The 25,106-nt window shown below is 43.9% G+C and overlaps 2 protein-coding genes across 16 annotated transcripts in view; one reads left to right on the top strand and one right to left on the bottom strand.

Annotated features, from left to right (window-relative positions):
• The window catches only part of KCNG3 (potassium voltage-gated channel modifier subfamily G member 3), a 57,533-nt gene extending 41,346 nt beyond the window's left edge, over window positions 1-16,187 (bottom strand). For 2 of the 4 annotated variants that reach the window (XM_025994304.2, XM_025994303.2), the window contains exon 1: window positions 15,407-16,143. In XM_025994304.2, coding sequence (XP_025850089.1) covers window positions 15,407-16,038 — 632 coding nt within the window. In that variant the 5' untranslated portion in view covers window positions 16,039-16,143. Of the gene's footprint in view, window positions 1-15,373 lie in introns of all 4 variants that reach the window. The other 2 variants (XM_025994305.2, XM_072767211.1) reach the window with 2 other exon arrangements.
• Window positions 16,188-16,771: 584 nt separating this feature from the next.
• Window positions 16,772-25,106, top strand: part of MTA3 (metastasis associated 1 family member 3) — a 220,688-nt gene continuing 212,353 nt past the window's right edge. For 5 of the 12 annotated variants that reach the window (XR_012003151.1, XR_012003144.1, XM_072767208.1 and 2 more), the window contains exon 1: window positions 16,792-17,554. The gene's annotated coding sequence lies outside the window, so the exon portion shown is untranslated. Of the gene's footprint in view, window positions 17,555-25,106 lie in introns of all 12 variants that reach the window. The other 7 variants (XR_012003145.1, XM_072767199.1, XM_072767202.1 and 4 more) reach the window with 4 other exon arrangements.

Here is a 25,106-nt window from a genome sequence, read left to right as displayed (position 1 = left end):
CATTCTAATCAGATGTATTTTCTTAAGAAACAGACTTATTTTTTTCAATTCAAATGATGTGTAGAAGGATTTCTCTATGACAACCCTTTTGAATTCTAAGGCAAAAAGAAAAGGAAGAGAAGGGAGAGAGCAAAGAGAAAGAGAGAGAAGGAGAGAGAGAATTGAAAAATATATATAGGGCAGCTGAATTTTCATATCTGTTTCTGCATTCAATATGTTGTGCTATGTTGTTTTAAAGCCTTACAAAAATATGTAGTTGGAAAAAGAAAGAGTATTTTAGTAGCCTTTTCTGATAATTGTGAGTATGCTTCTTTGATACTACCCCAAAACTTGAGAAAAGTGGCAGTTTTTTTTAAAAGTTAGCTGCAATGTGGAAACAAATCTTGTCACTGTAACTTGTCACTATAACAAAACCCCTTATAGTTCCTCAGACTTTTGCACGGTTTTGTAACATCAAATGTTGGTCATTTAGGATGTACTGGTTACTGAATTATGCAGATGTTCCAAATGTTAACACATTCCATTCTGTAATATTTTAAAAGTCACAATTATTAATATCACTGCTAATCTCATCATAAAAGTTAAGAACTGGGAAGCCAGCAAGCACACAGTGACAAGATTTGAATCTTCCAAGTGCCTACTTCTTACTGGAAAGCTCTAATTTTAGGGGCTCCTAGGTGGTTCAGTTGGTTAAACCTCTAACTGGCTCAGGTCATGATCCCGGGGTCCTGAAATGGAGTCCTGAACTGGGCTCCTTGCTCAGCAGGGAGTCTGCTTCTCCCTCTCCCTTGGAACCACTGTGCACGCTCTCACTCTCTCAAATAAATAAACAAAATCTTTTTTTAAAAAAAGCTCTAATTTTTATCATAGGCAATAAACACCGTCCTATTTTCCTTGAAGTGACAGACTCACCTTTGCTCATTTATGAGAAAATGTCTGTTATGCTATATACTCAAGTCTAAATAGCCACAGTTTGTCAGTTGTTCTTTCAAATAAAAATGTTGTTTCATGAAAAGAGCTGCTAGCGCAGCTTGCAATTCATCCAACTATTCACGGACTTTCCTTCGAGACAGCCAGTATAGTTCAGTATGCAGCAAAAGTGCCTTCTGCATCTTCCCGTTTCGTCACATAGGACACTTAAAAATATACACTTAAGATCAGCTGTTAACAAAAGCAGTAATTTTGACTGCATTGTCAAGGGCAATCCTGGTGACACTTTTTTTTTTCTTTTTTTAAAGCTGTGAGTACACGGTGCCAGAGAACACTACTAGCACTGTCCACTGTGTCCTTGTGCCTGGCCTTCCAGATCGTAGGGTCTTCTCTGCACTCAAATGACACTACACCAGAAGCCCTTCCCTGACACCCCAGGCAGCACAAGTGCCCCTTCTATGGCAGTACCATCTCACCTTTTTGTCTCACCATCAGTGACTCTGGTGCTTCTTCTCACTATACAGGAAGCTACTGCACGGCAAGGGCTATCCTGATTATGCCTCAAAGCCAACTGAGTTATACCCTGTGTTAATAAATATAACTCACTTCCTTTTTGAAATGTACCTCCCGTCCCGTTTTATTTCCTATACAACCCTAACTTTTTTTTTTAATCATAACTTTTTAATATGCTACAAAAACAATCCCTGAGTTAGTAGGACCTGCACCTTGTGAACCCTAGTTTTGGTCATCGATCCCTTCCCCAGCCACCGCTCTGCACTGATGAAGAGCAAATTGGTAAGTCTAAATCTGTAAGCTGAAATTAACACAGACAGTCCCTAACTTATAAATACTTGATTTCCCACACCAACCATAAACACTAACAGAAGTCCCTGCTGTACCAAAACTCTTATGACCAAATAATGAGCTCTGGTAAGAGGAAGTATCTTGGGAAAACAACAATCCGTGAGGCACAGTGGGCCTCACTGAGATTCAAGGGCAGCATCCATCATCAGGCTGGTTTGGGAGACAACAATCAGTAACCTATTCTCAACCCTCTATCGCTATCCTTACTTTACAAACAGGGACACACCAACACTTTGAGAAGGAATGTGCCTGAAGGCACTCAGCTGGACAGGCCCAAACCCATGAAGGGGCCATCCTAGACCAAGGATTGGCAAGCTTTTCCTTATAAAGAGCCGGAGAGTAAATGTTTCAGGCTTTGCAGGCCATGTAGTCTCTGTTGCAACGGTTCAATTCCACTGAAGCAGCAGGAAAGCTGCCACAGACAACATGTAAACAAATGAGCGTGGCTGTGCTCCAATAAAACTCTATTTATGGACACTGAAATTCGAATGTCAGATCATTTTCATAAGTCATAAAGCAGTATTCTTTTTTTTTCTACCATTTTTAAAATGAAAAAACTGGGGTACCTGGCTGAATCAATTCATTGAGCATGCAACTCTTGATCTCAGGGTTGTGGGTTTGAGCCCCACCTTGGGTGTAGAGGTTACTTAAGAAATTTTAAAAAAATAATAATATAGGGCAGCCCCGGTGGCGCAGCGGTTTAGCGCCGCCTGCAGCCCAGGGCGTGATCCTGGGGACCCTGGATCGAGTCCCACATCAGGCTCTCTGCATGGAGCCTGCTTCTCCCTCTGCCTGTGTCTCTGCCTCTCTCTCTCTGCATCTCTATGAATAAATAAATAAAATTAAAAAAAAAAGAAATAATAATATAAGATAAATATGTGAAAACTATTCTTAGCTCAGGGGCTGTACAAAACAGGCAGTGGGCCTGAGCACTCAGCTCACCCTCCCTCCAGACCATCAGTCCTGCAACAGAGTGTGTGAGGGACAGCAGAAATGCTGGTCATACAATGATGTCAAAGGCAAACCTGACCAATTTCAATCATTTCTTTACCCAGAAAATGAAAAGGGAAACCCTGCCACCACAACCCGGATCAACATGGCAGCTACTTGCCTAGATGCAGGTGTGTAGGCAGCCATTGAGTATTAAGTGTAATGGTGGTCCTAATTGGCCTCACGGGCTCCACCTTTGCCCCCTAGACTCTCTTCCATCTAAGGCCAGAGTGAGCTTTTAAAATATTTGGGGATCCCTGGGTGGCGCAGCGGTTTGGCGCCTGCCTTTGGCCCAGGGCGCGATCCTGGAGATCCGGGATCGAATCCCACGTCAGGCTCCCGGTGCATGGAGCCTGCTTCTCCCTCTGCCTGTGTCTCTGCCTCTCTCTCTCACTGTGTTCCTATCATAAATAAATAAAATAAATAAATAAAAAAATAAAAAAAATAAAATATTAAAGTAGGGATCCCCAGGTGGCACAGCGGTTTGGCGCCTGCCTTTGGCCCAGGGTGCGATCCTGGAGGCCCCGGGATCGAATCCCACGTCGGGCTCCTGGTGCATGGAGCCTGCTTCTCCCTCTGCCTCTTTCTGTGTCTCTCATGAATAGATAGAATTTTTTTTTTTAAGTGCCAAGTTGTTTTAAAAAATAAAATGTTAAATTAAATCAGGGGTTCCTGGGTGGCTCAGTTGGTTAAGCATTCAACTCTTGATTTCGGCTCAGGTCATCATCTCAGGGTCATGAGATTAGGCTCTGAATTGGGTGTGGGCTCCCTCTCCCTCTGCACCTCCCCTCACTGCCCTTTCTCTTTCTAAAAAAATTTAAAAATTTACGTGAATAAATAAGAAAATCCTTTTAGCCTCTATATCTGTAAGGCTCTATAAGAACTACATTCTCCCATTCTCACTGTCACCATCACCTCCAATTCCCTACCACTCTGCTTCCTTGCTGTTCTTCCAGCGGACAAGGGCAATAAATGTTTGTCACACTTAATGAATAAATGAATGGAAAGCCATAAAACCATTTTGCAACTGATTTCTTAAAACATAACCTGCTTATATTTATATAAGTTGAAGTTTATATAAGTTGAAGGCAACTTATAAATACACACTTTCCAATAAAAAATGAAAATGTGGGGCATCTGCCTGTCTCAGTCAGTGGAATGAACATGCAGCTCTTGATCTCAGGATTGTGAGCTGGAGCCCTATGTTGGGTGCAGAGATTACTTAAAAATAAAATCTAAAAAAAAAAAAATGCTATTGTATTTGCATGGTTCTTTCACAGGTATAATTCATTTCAAATACATGCTGAGTGACTGCCAATGTGCAAGGTATTGAACTACACGTGGTGAAGCACAGAATTTGTTCTCAGAGAACTTGCAGACTAAAAGGAAGCCAAGACATTCTCAAGCAACCTCAAGGAGAGAGACTGTGAAAGGGGCTCAGTACAGGGAAAGTCAGAGAACTAAGGAAGTTCAGTTTCCTGCTGAGGGCTCGGTCTTCATTCTCTCATTGACCCTTCTGTGTGAAATCCCCACTTCACTGATGAGGGTACAGGCCCAGAGCAGGGTAATAACGAATTAACTCGAGGGAGGCCTCCCAACTTGGGATCCTGAGTTTTTTCCACCATAACCTTTTCCTTTTGACTTTTTTTTTTTCCTGAGAAAGTCAGATGATGGTCTCAATTACACACTTCTCTTCACCAGTAAAAGCTGAGAAGTCCTTGTTACTCACAGGTGAAGAAAATTATGTATGTATAGCTTTTCCAAACACTCCAACAGAACCCATCAGTTTAGGAATAAATGAATGAATTCAAAAAGAAACGTTCTGCCTATTGCTTCATCTGATTCACCTGCTCAGCCAAAATGCCTAGGTCCTTTTCTTAGCCATTTATGAGCTCTAGCTTTCAAACACATTTTACGCTCCTTCAAACACACGCCATCAAGACCCAATGCTTAAAGTGGTATGGATGATGACACTTGTACCATTCTGTGAATATACTAAAAGTCACTGAATTGTACGCTCTACAAGTGAGTTCTACAGTATGTGACTTATATCTCCACAAAGCTGCTATATTTACTAAAAGGCGGTTATTTCAAAATGTTTCCTATTAACATGTTATTAATGTTAGCATTCTGTTATTAATTGCATTATGATAATAGTCACTATTATTAATAAAAAGTACAGGGATCCCTGGGTGGCGCAGCAGTTCGGCGCCTGCCTTTGGCCCAGGGCGTGATCCTGGAGACCCGGGATTGAATCCCACATCAGGCTCCTGGTGCCTGGAGCCTGCTTCTCCCTCTGCTTGTGTCTCTGCCTCTCTCTCTCTGTGACTGTCATAAATTTAAAAAAAAAAAAAAAAAAAAAAAAAAAGTACAGAATTTCATTAATAGTTCAGGGGGAAATTAGGTATTATCTGTCAAAAAATGTTTTTAAACACAATCCTCTTGGGGACCAGTCAGTTAAATGTCTGCCTTTGGCTTAGGTCATGATCTTGGGATCCTGGGATCGAGTCCCATGTCAGCTCCTTGCTCAGCGGGGAGCCTGCTTCTCCCTCTGCCTCTCCTCCTTACTCATGTGTGTTCTCTCTTTCAGATAAATAAATAAAATCCTTAAGAAATAATAAACACAATCCCCTTGATCCAGCTATTTTTCCACAGATATACTCACACTATTTGTGAGTCAAATAGTGTGAGTCAAACATATATACTCACACTAATTTGCAAAGATATATGAAAAAGATTGTTCTGTACCATTGTTTGCATTTTTGAAAAACTGGAGTCAAACCAAACATTCCACAGCAGTGTGGAGCAGGGATATGGGAATCAAATGCCAGGTCACCACTTACCCAGCCTGTGAGCTCAGTTATAAAATGGGGATAGTAATGGTGCCACCTCACAAGCCTGTTATGAGACTTATATGAACAAAATACATTTAAAAAATTAACAAGCAGCTAGCACATATTAACTACAAAAATAAATATTACTATGACGGCCATCACTGTTATTGACAGGACAGACACTTGTTAACTGAGTTGTAGCCCATCCATTCAATCCAACACTCTATAGATTGTCAAAAGAATGAGGGAGATTTGGATCAACTGATATGGAAAGCGTTCTAAGATGTGAAGAGAAAAAAGCAAATTGCTAAACACAATTACAGAACAATCTCAGTTATAAATTTTAAAAAATATCTATATAATAAAAGGAGCACCTGGGTGGTTAAGCATCTGCCTTCGGCCCAGGTCATGATCCCAGGTTCCTGGGATGGAACCCCGAGTCAGGCTCCCTGCTCAGAGAGGGGTCTGTTTCCTCTCTCCCTCTGCCACCCCCTCCTGCTTGTGTGCACACTCTAAAAATAAATCTTTTTAAAAAATCTATGTAATATGTATATATGATTTATACACACACAAGTACATGTCTGTATATGTTTATATGTGCATTTCTGGAAAGAATACCCAGAAAAGGGTTATGGGATTGAGAAGAAAGGGGCATGTTTACTCTTCACTTCATCATACTTAGAACCATACTTTTCGGGATCCCTGGGTGGCGCAGCGGTTTGGCGCCTGCCTTTGGCCCAGGGCGCGATCCTGGAGACCCGGGATCGAATCCCACGTCGGGCTCCCGGTGCATGGAGCCTGCTTCTCCCTCTGCCTGTGTCTCTGCCTCTCTCTCTCTCTCTCTGTGTGACTATCATAAATAAATAAAAATTAAAAAAAAAAAAAAAGAACCATACTTTTCTTCAGTGGGCAAAGTTTTCATTAAAAAAAAAAATTAAAAATTTTTTGCTGAATTTTTTGCTGAAAATTACTTATTACTAAGGAAGAAAGCACCTTGATTAAAAAAAGGGCACTGACAAAAGAAAGTTTCCAATGAATTCTAAAATTGGCAGCAGATATAAAAACCCTGTACACATATTAAAAGAAAGTCCATGGTGCAAGAACAGAATTTAACTGAGATTCTGAGTTATGTTCAATCCTATCAGAGATCTATTAATTACTGGCTTCTGAAAATATCCACCTTATCTGCAAAGTAAAAGCACGGAGACTTTCACCTTCAGTTTCAAACATTGCTTTTTATTTTTAAAGTACTTAAAAACCTACTGAATTTGTATAATATTGACCTAATAGGCAATAGAATACAATTGATTTTTAAATTTCCATCACCTGGTGTTTCATTTTGATAATATATTTCATTTTTTAAACTTGGGCTAAAAAACACTGCAAAAAACCTGAACATCTTTACATCTCGTCAGTCTCATGACAACAACACAAAGCAATACAAATTAAAGATCAAAATCCCAACACAAAGCGACTTTTAGAAATAATTTCTAAAGAACAAATTAAAATTACAGAAGACTTTGCACAATAAGGAGATTTAAAACTCAAAAGAGAAAGAGAACAGTACAACTGAGCCTGGCAGAAGGGACAAAAGTTCAGAGGCAAATGGGACCAAAAAGTAAAAGGGGTAAGTACTTTATAACTGATCCATCTTTCTCAAGGTTTTGACTAGCATAGAGCGTCTTTTTATGACACAGGCTAACAATGCTGGGTTTTTTTGTTTTGTTTTATTTTATTCATGAGAGAGGTAGAGACATAGGCAGAGAAGCAGGCTCTCTGCTAAGCAGGGAGCCCGATGCACAACTCGATCCCAGGATCACAACCTGAGCCATGCCAGTGCCACTCCGGAGTGATTTTAAAAGATGAGTGCCTGGCTGGCTCAGTCAGAAGAGCGTGCGACTCTTGATCTAAGGGGTTGTGAGTTTGAGCCCCACAGTAGGGTAGAGATTATAAAATACATAAAGTTTAAAAAATTAGTATGTCTGTATGTTAAAATGCCCCAAAAAGGGGGCGCTTGGGTGACTCAGGTGGTTAAGCATCTGTCTTTGGCTCAGGTCATGATTTCAGAGTCCCAGCATCAAGTCCCACATCGGACTCCCTGCTCAGTGGGGAGTTGGCCCCTCCTGCCACTACTTGTGTGCTTGCTCTCTTGCTTGCACTCTCTCTCAAAATCTTGTTTAAAATGCCAAAAAAAAAAAAAAAAAAATCATCTCCTTGGCAGTGTCAGAATGATACTCAATGGTACTGGAAGGCAAACTGCCTGAGAAATCTGTAGTTTATCTTCTCAAATAAAACAGTAAGAACATCATCATTCTGGTCATCATGATGACCAGAACTATACATTGGTGAAGGTTGTGAATGCATTTACCAAAGATCTTTAAGTCCGCTCAATGAGATGGTTTTGGTTATAGAGAAAGGAAAACAGCAAATGATCCCTCTCCCACTGACTCTCAAAAGATCCCTCCTCCAGATCCTTTTCCTCACAATACCCCTCCAAATGAGAGGCAGACCCAGTAGAAAGGAACTGGATTCTCAGCTCACAATATGTGGGCCAAGCCAGTTAAAGAGAAGGGACCCCATGTCCAGTAACCTAGCACTGCTTCACTCAATTAGATCTCACACTTTTCCTAGTAAGGGTGGGTCAGTCACCATTAGGATAACGTGATAAAAACCCACATACCTACCTGAATCCAACAACTTTTCACCATCTCCACTGCTATTCCTCTAATCAAGCCCCATATCCTCTCACCTGCCGGGTCTTGCATCTGCTGTTGCCCATGGTCCATTTTCCACCCAGTGGTCAGTGATGTTTTGAAACCACATCAGATCCTATCCTTCCCCAGCTTTAAAACCTTCCAAACGCTTTCCCGATGCACTTGGAAGAAAATCCAAACTACTTCTCCTGGCACACAGGCCAAACCTGATAGGTCGGTCTCTGCCTCCTCTGGAATCTCATCTAACCCCTTCTTGCCCTTGGACTAACTGCTAGCCCACGTGGGCCTTCCTTCCATGCTGTAGACAAGCCAAGCTCACTGTCATCTCAGAGCTTCTGCCTTTGTTGTTTCCTGTGTCAAGAACACCCTTCCCTCCTTCTTCCAAGGCTGGGTCTTTCTCATCATTCAGGTCTCCACTCATGCTACTTCCTCGCCAAAGGACATTCCTGCTGCATGCTATACCTGAATACCCTGTTTGATTTCCCTTCACTATCTGAAATCCTGGTTTCCTTTCCAATTATTTGCTTCCTTTGCTGTGTCTCTTCCCTTCCCACTACCACCACCAGCCCACCAATTCCACAAGGAGGAACCCCATCTTTTGTGCCCCAGCTGCTACACAGCCAGACACGGTCACCAGAATAAAAAATGGCTCAGAAAGTTACAATTCAGAATTATTTTTTAATCATTGTGCATTTTTTCTCAGTAAATATTAAAATTACTGCTAGTATGTTCTAAACAATTATGGTTTTCTTTTAATGGGGTCCAAAATTGGGGTACCTGAGTGGCTCAGTCGGTTAAAAGCATCTGCCTTCGGCTCAGGTCATGATCCCCAAGTCCTGGGATTGAGCCCCCATGTCAAGCTCCATGCTCAATGGGGAGTCTGCTTCTCCTCCCTCCGCTCCTCCCCCTACTCGTGCTCACTCGCGCTCTAATAAAATCTTTTTTAAAAATGGGATCTTAGAGAACAAAGTATATTTGCAACGCATCATAAACAAAGGTCTAGTTTCTTAATGTATCTTTCAAAACTCCAAAATAAGTCAATGGCAAAATGAGCAAAAGGTATAAATATTTCACCAAAAAAGATGACCCCTAAACACATGTAAAGATGCACAATTTGACTCAAAATAAGTCAAAAATACCCTGAAACTAATAATACAGTATGTGTTAACTAAATTGAATTAAAAAGAACAGGGATCCCTGGGTGGCGCAGCGCTTTGGCGCCTGCCTTTGGCCCAGGGCGCGATCCTGGAGACCCGGGATCAAATCCCACGTCAGGCTCCCGGTGCATGGAGCCTGCTTCTCCCTCTGCCTGTGTCTCTGCCTCTCTCTCTCTCTCTCTCTCTCTCTCTCTCTCTCTTTCTCTGTATGACTCTCATAAATAAATAATAAAAAAAAAATTAAAAAAAAATAAAAAAGAAAAAAAAAAAAGAACTGAAATCTACTTATGATAGAAGGTTCAACTGTACAAAAGGGGATGAGGGGGATTCCTGGGTGGCTCAGCAGTTTGGCGCCTGCCTTCGGCCCAGGGTATAATCCTGGAGTCCTGGGATCGAGTCCCACATCAGGCTCCCTGCATGGAGCCTGCTTCTCCCTCTGCCTAGGTTTCTGCCTCTCTGTGTTTCTCATGAATAAATAAAATTAAAAAAAAAAAAAAAAAGTTGGGATGATTTGAAAGTTGTCCCCAACTTAATTTCTGATATCAAATGTTACAAGATTATGTGTTCATATTAAATTTCAGTATATGTTTAAAAAAACAATAAGGCAAAACCCAATTAAAGCTAGTAGATATTTCTCCAGTATGGCATGGTAAAGATCAGAAGTATCACAACACTTTATGGCATTTGAAAAAAGCATGTCCTCCAACACATTGCTGACAGGAGTATAAAATGACACATTTTTTGGAGAGCAATTTAGAGTTATCTAGTCAAATTACAAATGTACATGCCCTTTGACCCTATGGCTTAACTTTCAGGAATTTATCCTATGGACAAAAGCAAAAATAACGTACATGCACAAGGATATTCATTGCAGCATTTCTACAGGTGAGACAGCATAAATATCCAAAAATTATGAGACATTCATACAATGGAATGTTATGCAGCTGCATAAAAGAATCTGGTAGCTCTTTATAGACTCATACAGAACAATCTCATGGCATGTTGTTTAGTTTAAAAAGCAAGTTTCGGAATAGTATTATTGCACTGTTTTTGTTGTTGTTTTGTAAATATATGATATGCTTGTAAATACACAGAATGCCTCTAAAAATATACCCAAAATACAAACAACTTTGGTTACATCTAGGGAAAAGAACTAAATGCCCAGGAGATGGAGAAAGGCTTGCTTGTGTAGCTTTCAGACTTTAAACCATTATTTACACGATTACTATCAGAACATATCAATTTAAAAGGGTCATATCTATACACACAAAAAACTTTCAAATTATTGATTTGGAAGGTCTCTCAAGACTTCTTCCAAACTTGAGGTTGTTTGTTATTCCAAAATTTCAAAGTATAATAAAAAGAGATGCTGTGCTTATATTTATTCCTTTTGCATAATCAGTACTTGATAAATAATCATTCTTTAATAGACTTTTTCTCATTTCTAGCACAAGATCTCATCCTCCTCAACGAAGAGCTCCACTTGAAGTCCACGGCCTACCCCACACAACTCTTCAATGTGGGGAACAGAAGATATTCCTGGGAGGTTATATTCTGAATTGTAATATAAACAGTAGGGCAGCCCTGGTGGCTCAGCGGGTTGAGCGCTGCCTCCAGACCAGGGCGTGATCCCGGAGACCCGGGATCGAGTCCCACATCGGGCTCCCTGCATGGAGCCTGCTTCTCCCTCTGCCTGTGTCTCTGCCTGTCTCTCTCTGTGTCTCTATGAATAAATAAATAAAATGTTTTAAAAAAAATAAATAAAAATAAACAGTAGACATTTATTGTGCCAGAATAATATTTTTTTCCTAAAAGATGCTGCCATAATAAATAGTATAGGAGAATTCAGCTGTGTTCTAGGACTTTTTGTCTCATCTAGTTTAGGAGCTAGGACATGTTTATATGAAAAAATAACTACCATGCTAGGAAGGATATTAGATGGCAAATATATAGTACGAATAAGTAATCCCTCAAGAAATTTGGAAGAAAACATTACATCTCCTAAGGTAGGAAGGAAAGGCTTCAAAAAAGAAACAGAATCTGAGTTGGGCTTGATGGATGATCCAATTTCAACAGGCAAGGCACTGCACAGTTAAGGAACATTTGCGTGGTTCAGGAACAAGCGAGCAGACCAGTCTGAACAAATGGAGCCTGCAAGTGACAGGGAGTGCTCCTAGCTCCTGGAAGCCCACATAATCAGTCCCTGATGCCTGTCTGTATCCTTCCAATGCCCTGGGTTAATTAATTACAAGTCTTCTGAACATTTCCCAGAGTGGTCATTTCTTCTCCCTTCTTACCAACTCAATACAATCTATACCCTCACTCCCTCCCTCTGCAAAGATCTCCAAACTTCTCTGTTTCCCATCTTCCCCATCCCCAACTCACAGTACACAACTCATGACATTTGTTCTTTTATAAGCATAACCCACTCACCTCAAAAGTGCCAATAGCTAACTACTGCCTGCAAAATAAAATCATGCTCTTTCTCATTCTAGGCCTTCTAACATCTGCTCTCTATCCTCCTCTCACTCCATCACTGGCTTCACACTCCCTAAACATAATTTGCAAACTTCATGCCCATACTGCTGCTGTTCCTTTTACCTGGAAAATTTTCCTTATCTTCTCAAGCAGGGCACACAGTTATAAAGACTGTGAACACTACGGTTCATGTAAATGACACTCCCATCACCACTGTTGGACAGTGTACAACCTCTGCAACCTTCCAAAGATGACTTGTTTCCATCTCCACCCACTTTGCAGGCCAAATTATATCCCAGAACAAGTCAATTGTTGATCAGTTCTGTCTGATTCCTAGATCATCAACTTGACACCTTTTCTTTATTAAAAAGAAAAAAGTTAGAATATTTGGAATACCAACAGTGCCTCAAACGCAGCAGATGCTCAAAAAAGATGCTTGCAAATAACAGGATAAGTCAAGAAACGCAGACTATGGTAAAATCATAAAAACCCTTGAAAGGAGGGAAGCCTGGGTGGCTCAGCGGTTGAGCATCTGCCTTCGGCTCAGGGTGTGATCCTGGGATCCAGGAACGAGTCCCATATCGGGCTCCTTGCAGGGAGCCTGCTTCTCCTCCCTCTTCCTGTGTTTCTGCCTCTCTCTCTCTCGTGAATAAATAAATAAAATCTTAAAAAAAAAAAAAAAAAAAAAGGACCCTTGAAGGCCAAGAAAAAAGTTTTGCCTTTATTTGGTAGATGCCAAATATGGTCATATGATCGGGATGGTTTGTTTTTTTTTTTTTAAGATTTTATTTAATCATGAGAGACACAGAGAGAGGGGCAGAGACACAAGCAGAGGGAGAAGCAGGCTCCCCGCAAGGAGCCTGATACCAGAACTCGATCCTGGACCCCAGGATCACGCCCTGAGCCCAAGGTAAACGCTCAACTGCTGAGCCACCCAGGCATCCTGGGATGATGTTTTAAAGACTAATTTCAGGGCAGCCCCGGTGGCGCAGCGGTGTAGCATCGCCTGAAGCCCGGGGTGTGATCCTGGAAAGCCAGGATCGAGTCCCACGTCGGACTCCCTGCATGGAGCCTGCTTCTCCCTCTCCCTCTGCCTGTGTCTCTGCCTCTCTCTCTCTCTCTCATGAATAAATAAATAAAATTCTTTAAAAAAAATAAAATAAATAAAATAAAATAAAGACTAATTTCAGCAACCATAAGAAAGCAGGATTTGAGAGACTATTGTCAAAGTGCCAGTATAGAGGCCCTGTCAGTTGCAGGAGGCCTATGGGAGGCTCCCTCTGTGACTTCCAGCTGCCTTAGCTGCTCACTCATCCTTCAGCTTATCTGTTTGGAATTACAGAGGTTGGTTTTCATATACCTACACTTGGAGAGTGAAGCTTAAAACTGGACCATTAACCAAGAAAAACATGCTTTTGCCTGAAATATCTGGGTATCTAGGAAACAGTTCTGACTTGAATAATTACATACATATATAAAATACATATACACAAATCAAGAATTCCTCTTCTTCCTTCACTTCTTTTGCAGTCCCGGTAAGTCTAACTCAATTCTCCTGTTTCCTTGGCTAATGCAGCTTGAACTTTCACTAACCTTAGAATTCCACAATTACTAGTGAATCATTTCAAGGGCAGTTATGGCTCATTTTCCTATGGTCTTCTAAAAGAATCAAGAGCACTTATGTATTTAGATATATAAATTAATTTCACTGTACTGATGGAGTATTAAATAAGTAATTCTTATCTGTAAATCAAAAACTCCTAACATAATACATTAAACAAAATTAGTTTACTAATGAATTTCCTTTTAAAGCATGTATCTTGAATTTCATGCCAAGATATCAATATATCAGTAATGGACTCTGTGGTACTAGACAATTTACCCCTTAGATTAAAAAAGGATCTTCACTCTCCAAAGAAGATTATGTGTAAGTAATGCACTGCAACCTCAAGATACATAATATCATTGAAAACATGCACATGTCTATCAGGAAAAGATTATCAGGCACAACCTAATTTTAAAAGCGAATGGAGGATGGATAAATAAATAAGTAAATAAGAATGAAGGAAGCCTCTTAAAACAGTATCAAAGGAGTGCCTGGGTGGCTCAGCTGGTTAAGTGTGTGACTTGGACTCAGGTCATGATCTCTTGGGTGTCCTGGGATGGAGCCCCTCCTTTGGCTCCCTGCCCAGAATCTGCTTGTCCCTCACCCCTCTGCCCCTCCACCTGCTCATGCTTGCTCTCTTGCTCTCTCCCTCAAATAAGTAAAATCTTTAAATAAAAAAACATGTTCTAAAACAGTATCAAAGGTAAAACAGAATATACAATTTTGTGTTTGTGTCCAAAGAGACTGTCTCCCTTTAAAGTCCAACTTTACTGTTTATTTCTCCTACCAAATATGCAAAATAAACTCACTAGTACTAAAATCAGAAGTATGTTATCTCTACGGAAAGGTAAACACAGGGACGCCTGGGTGGCCCAGTGGTTGAGCGTCTGCTTTCTGCTCAGGGTGTGATCCCCAGGTCCAGGGATGGAGTCCCACCTCGGGCTCCCTGTCAGGAGCCTGCTTTTCCCTCTGGCCTGTGTCTCTGCCTCTCTTTCTGTGACTCTCATGAATAAACAAAATATTTAAAAAAAAAAAAAAAGGAAAAGTAAACACAATAGAAGATTAAAGTACTTTCCTTTCACCCCAATACACTGAAAAGAAAAATTATTAACTGGATTTGGAGCTGTTTAAATGTTTGTGATTTTTTTTTTCCTTGCCCATACTGAAGAGCCTTCTGAAAGTCACAGAGTGTATCTTTGATACCAAACGGTGGGCAGTTGCTTTTCTAACTCCATACTTTGTAGGAAAAAAAAGAAGAGAGAAGAGGGCACAGACATCCATTATTTAGAGTCTACCGTTAACTGAATCTCCTTTGTAACATAACAATTCCATCAAAGCGCACAGAATGTGTGCCCAGTGTATGGCAGACCCTATTTCACCATAACAAGACTTCATCTTTTCAAACCCCACCAAGAACTGGCAAATAAGCCAAGCAGCTATTAGCCCGAGGTTAAACTGTTGAAATACTAGCAATCAAAGTTTAGAGGCACCTAATTAACCAGGTGCTTTTTTGCTCAAAAGTAAACCAGAGAGACGGGAAGCTTGTTTTGCTTCTCTCTACCTGCCCCTCCCCAAGCCCGGCGATTCGCCCTCAAGAGCACGGCGTAGTGCGCAGACCACCGCCACCTGGTGCCGGGAAAATAGGAGCGAGGCGCGAGGGCCGGCCCGTCCCCTGGGTCCCCTGGCTGGCCTCGCCGGGGCCCGGAGTCAAACAGGACGGAGACGGGACCGACGGACGGGACCGACAGATGCGACAGGACGGACGGACGGACGGACGGGCAGAGAAGCAGCGCATCCTACCCGGAGGGCTCCCTCCCAGGGCCGGCGGAGTACCTGCTCCGGTCATCCAGGCTGCGGTTGTCGGCCGCCGCGGCGCGCCAGTCGGGCAGGGTGCTGGCGCACAGCACCACCATGGACACGATCACGAACACGACCGACACGCTGGCCAGGATCTGCGCGGCCAGCGACGACGTCGGCTCCTCGAAGGTCCGCCGCATGCGCTCGAGCCAGCGCCTGGAGGGGGCCGCCTCGCCACCGCCCGGTCGCGCCTCGTCGCGGCCCAGCGCGCCCGGCTCGTCGGCCGAGTAGAAGGTGTAGGTGTCGGACATGCGGTCGTCTAGGCGGCGCTGGCAGCAGTACTCGAGGTGCGCGCCCTCCAGGCCCCAGTAGATCATCTCGTTGTAGAAGGAGAGCTCGCACATCCGCGGCGCGAAGCGCAGCTTGCCGTGGCCGCGCACGTACAGCAGGATGAAGCCGAAAGCCTCCGAGTGCCGGTCGAAGAAGTACTCGTTGCGCTCGCGGTCGTAGTCGTCGCACACCTCGAGCACGTCGCGCTCCGAGCGGCAGCCGTGCAGCCGGCTCACGCGGCGCAGCGGGAAGTCCTTCAGCAGCTCCCGGGACAGCGAGTACCGGGCGCCGCCCACGTTCAGCACCACCGAGGCCGCCCCGCTGCGCCCGAAGGTCATGGCTGGCCGCCCCGAGGCCGCCGCCGCCGCCGCCGCCGCCGCCGCCCCCGGCCGCCGAGCGGGGCCTGCCTGCCGCTGGCCGCCGGGGAAGCGCGCCGTCGGGGCCCTTCGCCGGCCCGGAGACCCCTCGGCCCCAGCCTCCTCCGCAGCCCGGCGTTGCTGCTAGCGACGCTCCCGCGGCGCGGCGGTGCCTGCAGGTGGCCGGGGAGCCCCCGCAGGCGCCAGCGCTGCGCCCCGCTGGCCGGGAGCGAGGCTGTCAGCGCCCGGGGATGCCCCCTGCGAGGCCGGGGTGTCCTTTCCAACGGCGGCGCTGTCCCCTCCCGGAGGGGCGCGGGCGCCGGGAGGAGGCGCCGGTGCGGGATGGCTCCCGGTCCCCGGCGCTCCCTCTGGCCGCGGCTCCGGCAACCGCCCCGCCGCCGTCCAGAGGCGAGAGGCAAAGTGAGCGGCTTCGGAGGCGGCGGAGAGCCGGCTCCGCGAGGCGGGGGCGGGGCCTCCTCGCGGTTCCCCCTCCTCGCCTCCCCGCGCCGCTCGGCTCACCTCCCTCCGCGCGCCGCCCCCCTCTCCCCACCCGCGCCCGCACCTCCCGGGCGCGCTCGGCTGGGATTCCCCGGCGCCCCGCCCCGGACCCAGGGCTCCCCGCCTCGTGACGCCGTCCTCCCCCTCCTCTCCCGCCCGCCGCCGCCAGGAGGGGTCCGCGGGCCTGGGGAGGGAGCGGTGGGGAGCCCCAGGGAGGGGGCGGGAGGGGGCGGGAGGGGGCAGAGCCCCGCGGGCCGCCCGGGCCATCCGGGATGACTGGGGCAGCTCCCGAGGGCCCTTTTAACAGCCCCCCCCAACCCGCCACCACCACCAGCACCACCCAGGGAGGCGACCGGAGGGTAAGGAGGGGTGAGGACAGACGGCGTTTGGAGAGCTTTTTCCAGAAACTATCCGGAACCCAGCTCGGTTTCTGAGACCGCCCTAAGGGATTTCTCAGAGAAGCCACCCCAGCAATTGCTTTTCTTGCCGACTCGCTTTTCCTCTCGCGGCGCGGAGACCCACGTACCGCGCGCTCCGAGGGCGGCCACACGCCCCGGCACCCGAGCTCGGTGTCGCCCTCCCGGCCGTCCTCCCGCGCAGGGGAGCGGCCCGGGCCCCTGCCTTCTGGGGCGCGGGTCCTAGGAGGGCGCTCCCCCACACCCGCCGTGACGCTTCCTGTAGAGTGGGGTGAAAGTGGGGAGAACCGCTCTGCCCCTGGCAAGAACAGAATCCTCCCCACAGCCTTCGTCTGCGTCCTCCTTTTCATAATGTCTTGATTTCCCCCGTGCACCCCCCGCTCCGCCCCCCGAGCCAGCTGCAGCACCGGCTCCCGGAGCTGAAAAGCCCTTTAGGGCTCCTCAGAGCGAACTGCCCTGCGCTCCGGTCGAAGCCCAGGGAGGGGGTTCCAGGGGCAGGGATTATTTTAAACTACTACCAGCAATTCGCACGACATCCGACACCCGCAGCCCAGCCCGCGCCGTGCCCGCCAGAGGCGAAACAGGTGAGTTGCAAGGCAAACTAAGTTAAATGCAAAACAAATGCTGGAAGGAAAGAATAAGGGTGGGGTGGGGTGGGGTGGGATGCGATGCGGTCATCTGACCTGAGAGTAACCCAGCTGGTTACTGGGAAGGTTTTTACTTGGCCCTTCACTTTTCATAATTTTGTAGGATTGTCCATGCCCACTAGAGGTCACCATAAAGAGTCGTTTTGCTCTGATTCTATTACGGATTCCTGGCTGAAAAGCAGACACCTAAAAATTGAAGTGCTGTCCCTCCTCACAAAATGAAATCATTCTGGGTGGTTTCTTTAAGAATGGAAATCTCTATGTGTTGTTTATCTTTAGACTTGGATAGTTTATCTTAAAAGCTCTTAATGTGACTGAAAGCTCAAAAACAAGAGTTGTTTATTTGCAAAGTAGCTACTAAACCAAGAAAACATCCTGAAGGAAATGAGTTTCAAGATAGAATGGAAGGAGGTGATGGTCATGAGCTGGCAGAGAGAAAGAGCAGAAAAGCATTCCAATAGCAGAATCTCAGATGTAAAGGATTAAAGTCTATAAAGAAAGCTAATGCATTTGCTTGGCTCAAAGGACCAGGATCTCAGCTGCAAAATTTAGATTTCAAAGTATAAGTAATGGGATGCTTGATGTTTTTAATAGTAGAAATGGCTTGATGAAAGCTTTATTCAGAACGATTCTTTTGCCCTTTAGTTTAATCTAAGGAGAAGGCAATTTTTGCAACCCAAGAATGGGAGCCCCACCCCCCAAATCTTTGTACATGAGGGTCAGTTCTTTTTTTTTCTTCTTTTTTCTTTCTTTACTTTCTTTTCCTTTTTCTTTCTTTCTTTCTTTTTTTTTTTTTTTGAGGAAGGGTCAGTTCTGAGAAATGCTGAGCAAGACTCAGCAAGGCTTGGAAATGGATTTCTTGGAGGATATGAAGATGAAGAAAAGTTTGCAGATGTGAGTGGAGAGAAGAGCCTGGCTTCACACCAGCAAGAGCAAGTTCCTCAGGGAATTGTTAAAAATACTTTCTAGAAGCATCACAGCAACTGAACACAGAACAACTATTTCGTTGATTATTTGTTCCAATGTTATTATATTTATATTTCCTGTGTTCTCTAAAATCCTTTTAAAGTCTGTTGATTGAACCAGTTGAAGAAATATCACATTTTAAATTAAATTTGAGCTTAGAAAACAAATTAATTTGATGATAATATAATGTGTGCTTCCAAGGTATATTTTCATAAAATTTCTTAGAGAAATAGGTTTAAATAATTTCATTTGTTTTAAGCCTAATGTGTTTATTTGATTTTGATATCATCAGCCACAACTGCAGAAGCAACACCCAAATCATCTTTTTCTCCCCCCCAAAACATGTTTTTTTTTTTTTTCCCCAAAACATGTTCTTACACAAAACAGTAAGGTGCAAAAGTGATTGGCTTGTCTCAGTATAATCCGGTTTAGAAAGTCTTCTTAAAAACTGTGTTCTTAGAATTATTAAAATTCTATTCCTTTGTACTCTGAGAAGATTACGTTGAGAATCATTTCAGCTAAATTCTTTTCTGGGTTCTGGATGACATTTAGGGCCTTCATATATAAATCTTTAGAATGCATTAAAATTTAAAGGCACCAGGCAGAATTTTAGAGTTTGAAAGAACCAAAGAGATTTTCTACTCTCAATTTATCAACCCATTATTTAGGGAGGAACAACAAGGTTTTAGAGATGTGGCTGTGACTTGACCGATGTGGTTCGGTTCCCCTTAGCAGCATCATGGTAGAGACCAGGCTGGAACCAAGTGTTCTAATTCCAGATTCTGGTTCCTCCATTTCCAGGGCCTGCCTTGCTGCCACAACCTTCATCTGACCTCTCCACACCCCAGTTCTTTCCTCCCTCTGTGAATCCCGTATTATGCCACCAGGCAGCTCTTCCTTTTGTTCATTTTTATTAAGCGATTCCCCAGATCAGATCCTAAAAGGCCTGTAGATCTGTAGAATTACAAACTGTCTGCATAATGAAGTCCAACCTAGTTATTAGGGCCCTCATTAGATTCAAATTTTGGCCGCATAATTTATTCGCTAAGTGACCTGCAACAGATTCTTTTAGCCTCAGTTTTCTCCTCCATAGAATGGAGGTAATGCTAGCTATGTCACAAGGTGATAAGAGGGTTGAATGAGGTGATGTGAGGATGACATACAGCCCAGTGCATGATACTGGCAAAATCACATGTCCATCTACGCTTCCCCTAGCCCAATCAAGCCATGCTCCTTCTCATTCCTGGGTTCTAAATAAATATAAATCGATTCATCTAAAAATGTGACTGATCACAAATAGTAACCTAAAACATCAAAGACTCAGTGAAAAGTCATGACCCTCATACTGCTGACTCTGGATAGAAAGCACATTCCTCTATCACTTTGCATTGTACAACTGGTTTAGCTCAGGGACTCTGAATACCCTGCCCCAACACTTTATAAATTGAAATACCTCATGGGCACTATCAGTCTTTGCTGCTTATTTATCCACTCTGCTTTAAAAAGCCTTCACTCGGGGCACCTGGGTGGCTCAGTCGGTTAAGCGTCTATGTTCAGCTCAGGTCATGATCCCGGGGTCCTGGGACAGAGCCCCACATCAGGCCCCCTGCTCAATGGGGAGTGTGCTCCCTCTGCCCTCCGCCAACTCGTGTTCTCTCTTGCTCTCTCTGTCTGAAATAAATAAAATATTTTAAAAAAAAATATATATATATATATATATATAGAGAGAGAGAGAGAGAGCACCTCTTGGGGCACCTGGATGGCTCAGTCAGATGACTAACAATTTCAGCTCAGGTCTTGATCTCAGAATCATGAGTTCAAACCCCACATTGGCTTCCACCTTGGGTGTGGAACCTACTTAAAAATAAATTAATTAAAAATAAATAAATAAAATAAAATAAATAAATAGGGCAGCCCGGGTGGCTCAGCAGTTTAGCATCGCCTTCGGCCTGGAGCATGATCCTGGAAACCTAGGATTGAGGTCCCCCGCCCCCCCCCCCCCCCCCCCCCCGTTTGGCTCCCTGCATGGAGCCTGCTTCTCCCTCTGCCTGTGTCTCTGCCTCTCTCTCTCTCTCTCTCTCTCTCTCTCTGTCTCTCATGAATAAATAAATAAAATCTTTTTTAAATAAATATTAACAAAACAATCTCTCACTCTGCTGTTAATTCGTATTTCCAAGCGTTTATAGTTACACCAGCTTATTTCTCAGCATCTGCAGAATCCATAGATGCTTTAAAATGTCAGCTTTTTTTGAAAGTCAGTCTTCCAATGTCTCTGATTTTATATAAATGAAAGATTTGAATGACTTCACCTACTATGCACAATTACCCAAGTAGAATGCAAAGCTGCAACTTTTAATAAGCTGCCCTGAGGACCATCCCACCAAACAGACCCCATTCTTAAAGGTGAAAGCCACCAGAGGGACATTCACCCCTATCCTAGACCAATGTCCTTGCCTTATTCTCTGCTCCAGGACACTTGCTCTTACGCGAGCAAAAGGAACACCATCTTCCTTAAATTTCCAGCTTTGAGAAGGTCACTGTGTAATCATTACAGGGGAGCCAGAATTCTACCTCTAACCTCTTGGGGTTTTTGACTGGGCCTGAGAATCAGGTTGATATGACAGATTAACAGAGAAAGGCATACAAATTTATTTAATTTGAGTTTTATGTGACCCGAGAGCCCTCCTGAGGAAATGAAGAGCAAAAGAAAATGACAGAACCTAAATGCTCTCCTACTAGATTGAACAAAGAAAGGCAGTTGGAGAAAAGTAATGGAAATACATGGGGAGGCTAAAGGAAGCTAGGAATTATTTCAACAAAGTCTGCTTATACAGCATTCTCTCAGCCTCAAGTTCTCTCCTCCTTGATGATAAAAATGGTACTTACCTCGTGGTATGGGAGGACATCTCCATGTGGGGGTTTCATCATCTGCTTTTAGGAAGAAAAGGCAGGGACTGGGGTGGGGGGGTCAGAACACCCTTTATGCACCTGATGTTTTTGTAAGTTGTTTTTAGCTCAAAATAATCCTTATGCCAAAGTGGCATGTTTTGAGTGCCATATTCTGCTACCCTTCATCATTAACCACAAAACATTTTGGGGGGCAGCCTAGGTGGCTGAGGGGTTTAGCACCACCTTCAGCCCAGGGCGTGATCCTGGAGACCTGGGATCCAGTCCCACATCGGGCTCCCTGCAGGGATCCTGCTTCTCCCTCTGCCTGTGTCTCTGCCTCTCTCTCTCTCTCTCTCTGTCTCATGAATAAATAAACTCTTTAAAAAAAAATTTTTTTTTGGTGCCACTTACAGAATGGCTCTTCCCTTTATCTCCATACCACTCACTCCTGTGCTGCTATGTTGGATGGTGACGTAACGGCCCCTTCTCCCCACCACCAGTCCCTTGTCCCTTGCTCCTTACAGTAGTCACTGTAGAAGTCCTTTCTGTGTGGCACCACAAGCTCAGCTCTCCACAAAAACATCTTACTATAACCCTCATTTTCCAGGTAAGGAACTGAGGCTTCAAGAGGCTGGACTTGCTCAAGAATCCACAGCTGCTAAGAAACACTAGACTCAGTACCAAGACCCAAAGCATGCAAGCTCTCTTGCCTACCATGCTGTCTCACCACTGATTCCCCTCTCTACCAAGCATCAAACACCCCTGGGGAGGGAGGAACCAGTGAGTTTAATCCAGAGACAACCATCTGACATCTTGAATGGGGGTAATTCTACAAAATAATCTTTAAAAAGTTGCTTTCAAAAAATAAAAATAAAAAAATAAAAATAAAAAGTTGCTTTCATATCCTGAAATATTTAAGCAGGAGATGATATAATGTCTGATATTTGCTTCAAAACAATCAAGGGCAGGGGCAAGTGGATTGAGGATATAGATGAAGCAAGATTAGGCCATAAGTATGATAATTGTTGAAGCTGAGTGATGGGAGTTCCTGATATTAATCTCTACCTCTTTGTATTTATTTATTTGATATTGTCCATAATACAAAAATAAAAATTTTAAATCTTGAGCTTCCTTTAAGCTTAGTTTTGAATGTTAACAATCATTCCATCAGACTGAACCAGAATGCACTTTTTCACAATGTCTGTCATAAAGAGGCCCTCTCATTTATCCAGAGTATTCAAAAGCTCAGCATACATTTGACTGTGTCTACTAAAAATTTTAAATGCACACATCTAGTGGTCCTGCAATTTTAACATTAGGAAATTATCCTACAAATAAATTCACGTATTTCATTTTTCTTTTTAAGATTTTATTTATTCATTCATGAGAGAGAGAGAGAGGCAAGGACAGAGGCAGAGGAAGAAGCAGGCTCCATGCAGGGAGCCTGATGTGGGACTTGATCCCAGGACCCCGGGATCACGACCTGAGCTGAAGGCAGACGCCCAACCACTGAGCCACCCAACGCACCCAATTCACGTATTTCATAAAGACATACCTCTAAGGGCAGCCCTGGTAGCTCAGCGGTTTAGCGCTGCCTTCAGTCCCGGGCGTGATCCTGGAGACCCAGGATCGAGTCCCACATCAGGCTCCCTGCATGGAGCCTGCTTCTCCCTCTGCTTGCGTCTCTGCCTCTCTGTCTCTCATGAATAAATAAATAAAATCTTAAAAAAAAAAAAAGACATACCTCTAAGATCATTGCATTGTTTTCAATAGCAAAACTCTAGAAATTACCTGTCTGTAATTAGGGAACTGGTTATTGAAGTAATAGCATAATCATGAACTGTTGTTCATATAGATTCCTACAGAAACATTTCTAAGTTAGGGTGCCTTGGTCCTAACCAAGGTCTCAGTTAGGTCTCGGAGTTGTGAGTTCAAGCCCCACGCTGGGTGTAGAGATTACTTAAAAATCTTTAAAAAGAAATAAAAGGGACGCCTGGGTGGCTAAGTGGTTGAGGATCTGTCTTTAGCTCAGGGCATGATCCTAGGGTTCTGGGATCAAGTCCTGCATTGGGCTGCCTGTGAGGAGCCTCTTCTCCCTCTGCCTATGTCTCTACCTCTCTGTCTGTCATGAATAAATAAATAAAATCTTAAAAAAAAAAAAGTCAAATTGCTAAACAAAAAAATTCTAGATCCTGTACTATGAGTTAAATTATTCCTTCTTTATAACTTAAGATATATGAATATAGATATAGATATATGATAAGGCTTCAGAAAAGATACAGTTCAGTTTTTATTTCCTGCTCAAGGAATTGGGAAGGTTAGAGTTAATATGAAATCTACTTGTTATTGGTTGTAAGACTTTTTTTTTTTAACTGAGTTCAAGAACTATGTATGCAGTTAAAAAAAGAAAAAAATCTCAGCACATATCCTCCTACCAAATTCTCTTTTCCCTGAGGCCAATTCTTGCTGTGTCCTGCCTCCTCTGCTCAGTTACATCTGGAGCCATGCACCTTCTGTTCCCTCTGCCTGGAACACTCTGACCCAGAGCATTATGTGGCTGACTCGTTGTTTCTTAAGTCTCAGTTCAAAGTTCACTTCCTTGAAGAGACTTTCCCTGACCACCCATGCTAGTATATCAACCTATTTTTTTATTTCTTTATCACTCTAAAAAAAAAAATCATCTTGTTCATCGACCTGTTACTTGTTTATGATGTCTCCCCAACAGACTCTGCTCACTCTCTCTGAGAATGGGGACCCTGAGACTGGTTCACAGCAATGTCCCCAGCTCCTAGAATAGTACCAAACTCAATAACTATTTGTTGAATGAGGGAATTAATGACTGTTACTATTGATTAAAATAGTGTTCTAAATAGGGTACTAAACTGGCAGTATCAGTGTATACGTTACAGTGAAGTTAGAAATGACCAACTTGGGGGCATGTGGGTGGCTGAGTCAGTTGAACGTCTGCCTTCGGCTCAGATCTCAGGGTCTTGGGATCCAGCTCTGCATCGGGCTCCCTGCTTGGCTAGGTGTCTGCTTCTCCCTCTCCCTCTGCCCGTCCCCCCGACTTGTATACTCTCTCTCTCTTTCAAATAAATAAAATCTCAAAAAAAAAAAAAAAAAAGACCCACTCGAAAAATCCAGGCTTTTTCTGAAAAACCACTTCAATTTTGTTAAATGGCATACTGGCAGAGATCTTGGCACCATTTTTCCTGGACCTACAGTATATGCCAGCTTCCTAGCATTTAAAAGCACTGCAGAAACCCTCCTCATTTAGCAGGCCCCAACCCTGGGTCAAGCCCCAACCCTGGAGTCCTTACCTAGCAGATGTTTTAGTTAGAAAAATTCTTGGAATCAGCTCTTCTTGTGTCTGGGTCCCATCATCCACCCATACCTGTCCCTGGAGGAAGGAGATATTATGGAAGCAGACCAGAGTCTTCAAGGAAAAAAACTGGCAACTAATGAATTAAACACTTCAAAATTGTTACCAAAAAAATAAATAAAACTGTCGAGAAAGGGTTGGATGTAGAACCAGGAGGTTCTGTGTGTCTTGGCTCAGGGAACTATAGAAAATATGGGAAGAAATGTAAAAGGCTGTTGCCCTGATGGTAGATGACATCTCAGAGACCCTATT

The sequence above is a fragment of the Vulpes vulpes genome, chromosome 8 (genome assembly GCF_048418805.1).
Source record: "Vulpes vulpes isolate BD-2025 chromosome 8, VulVul3, whole genome shotgun sequence".
In the NCBI taxonomy this organism is placed as follows: Eukaryota; Metazoa; Chordata; class Mammalia; order Carnivora; family Canidae; genus Vulpes; species Vulpes vulpes.
Note: the sequence above shows the minus strand (reverse complement) of the source record. Positions and strands in the feature narration are given on the sequence as shown.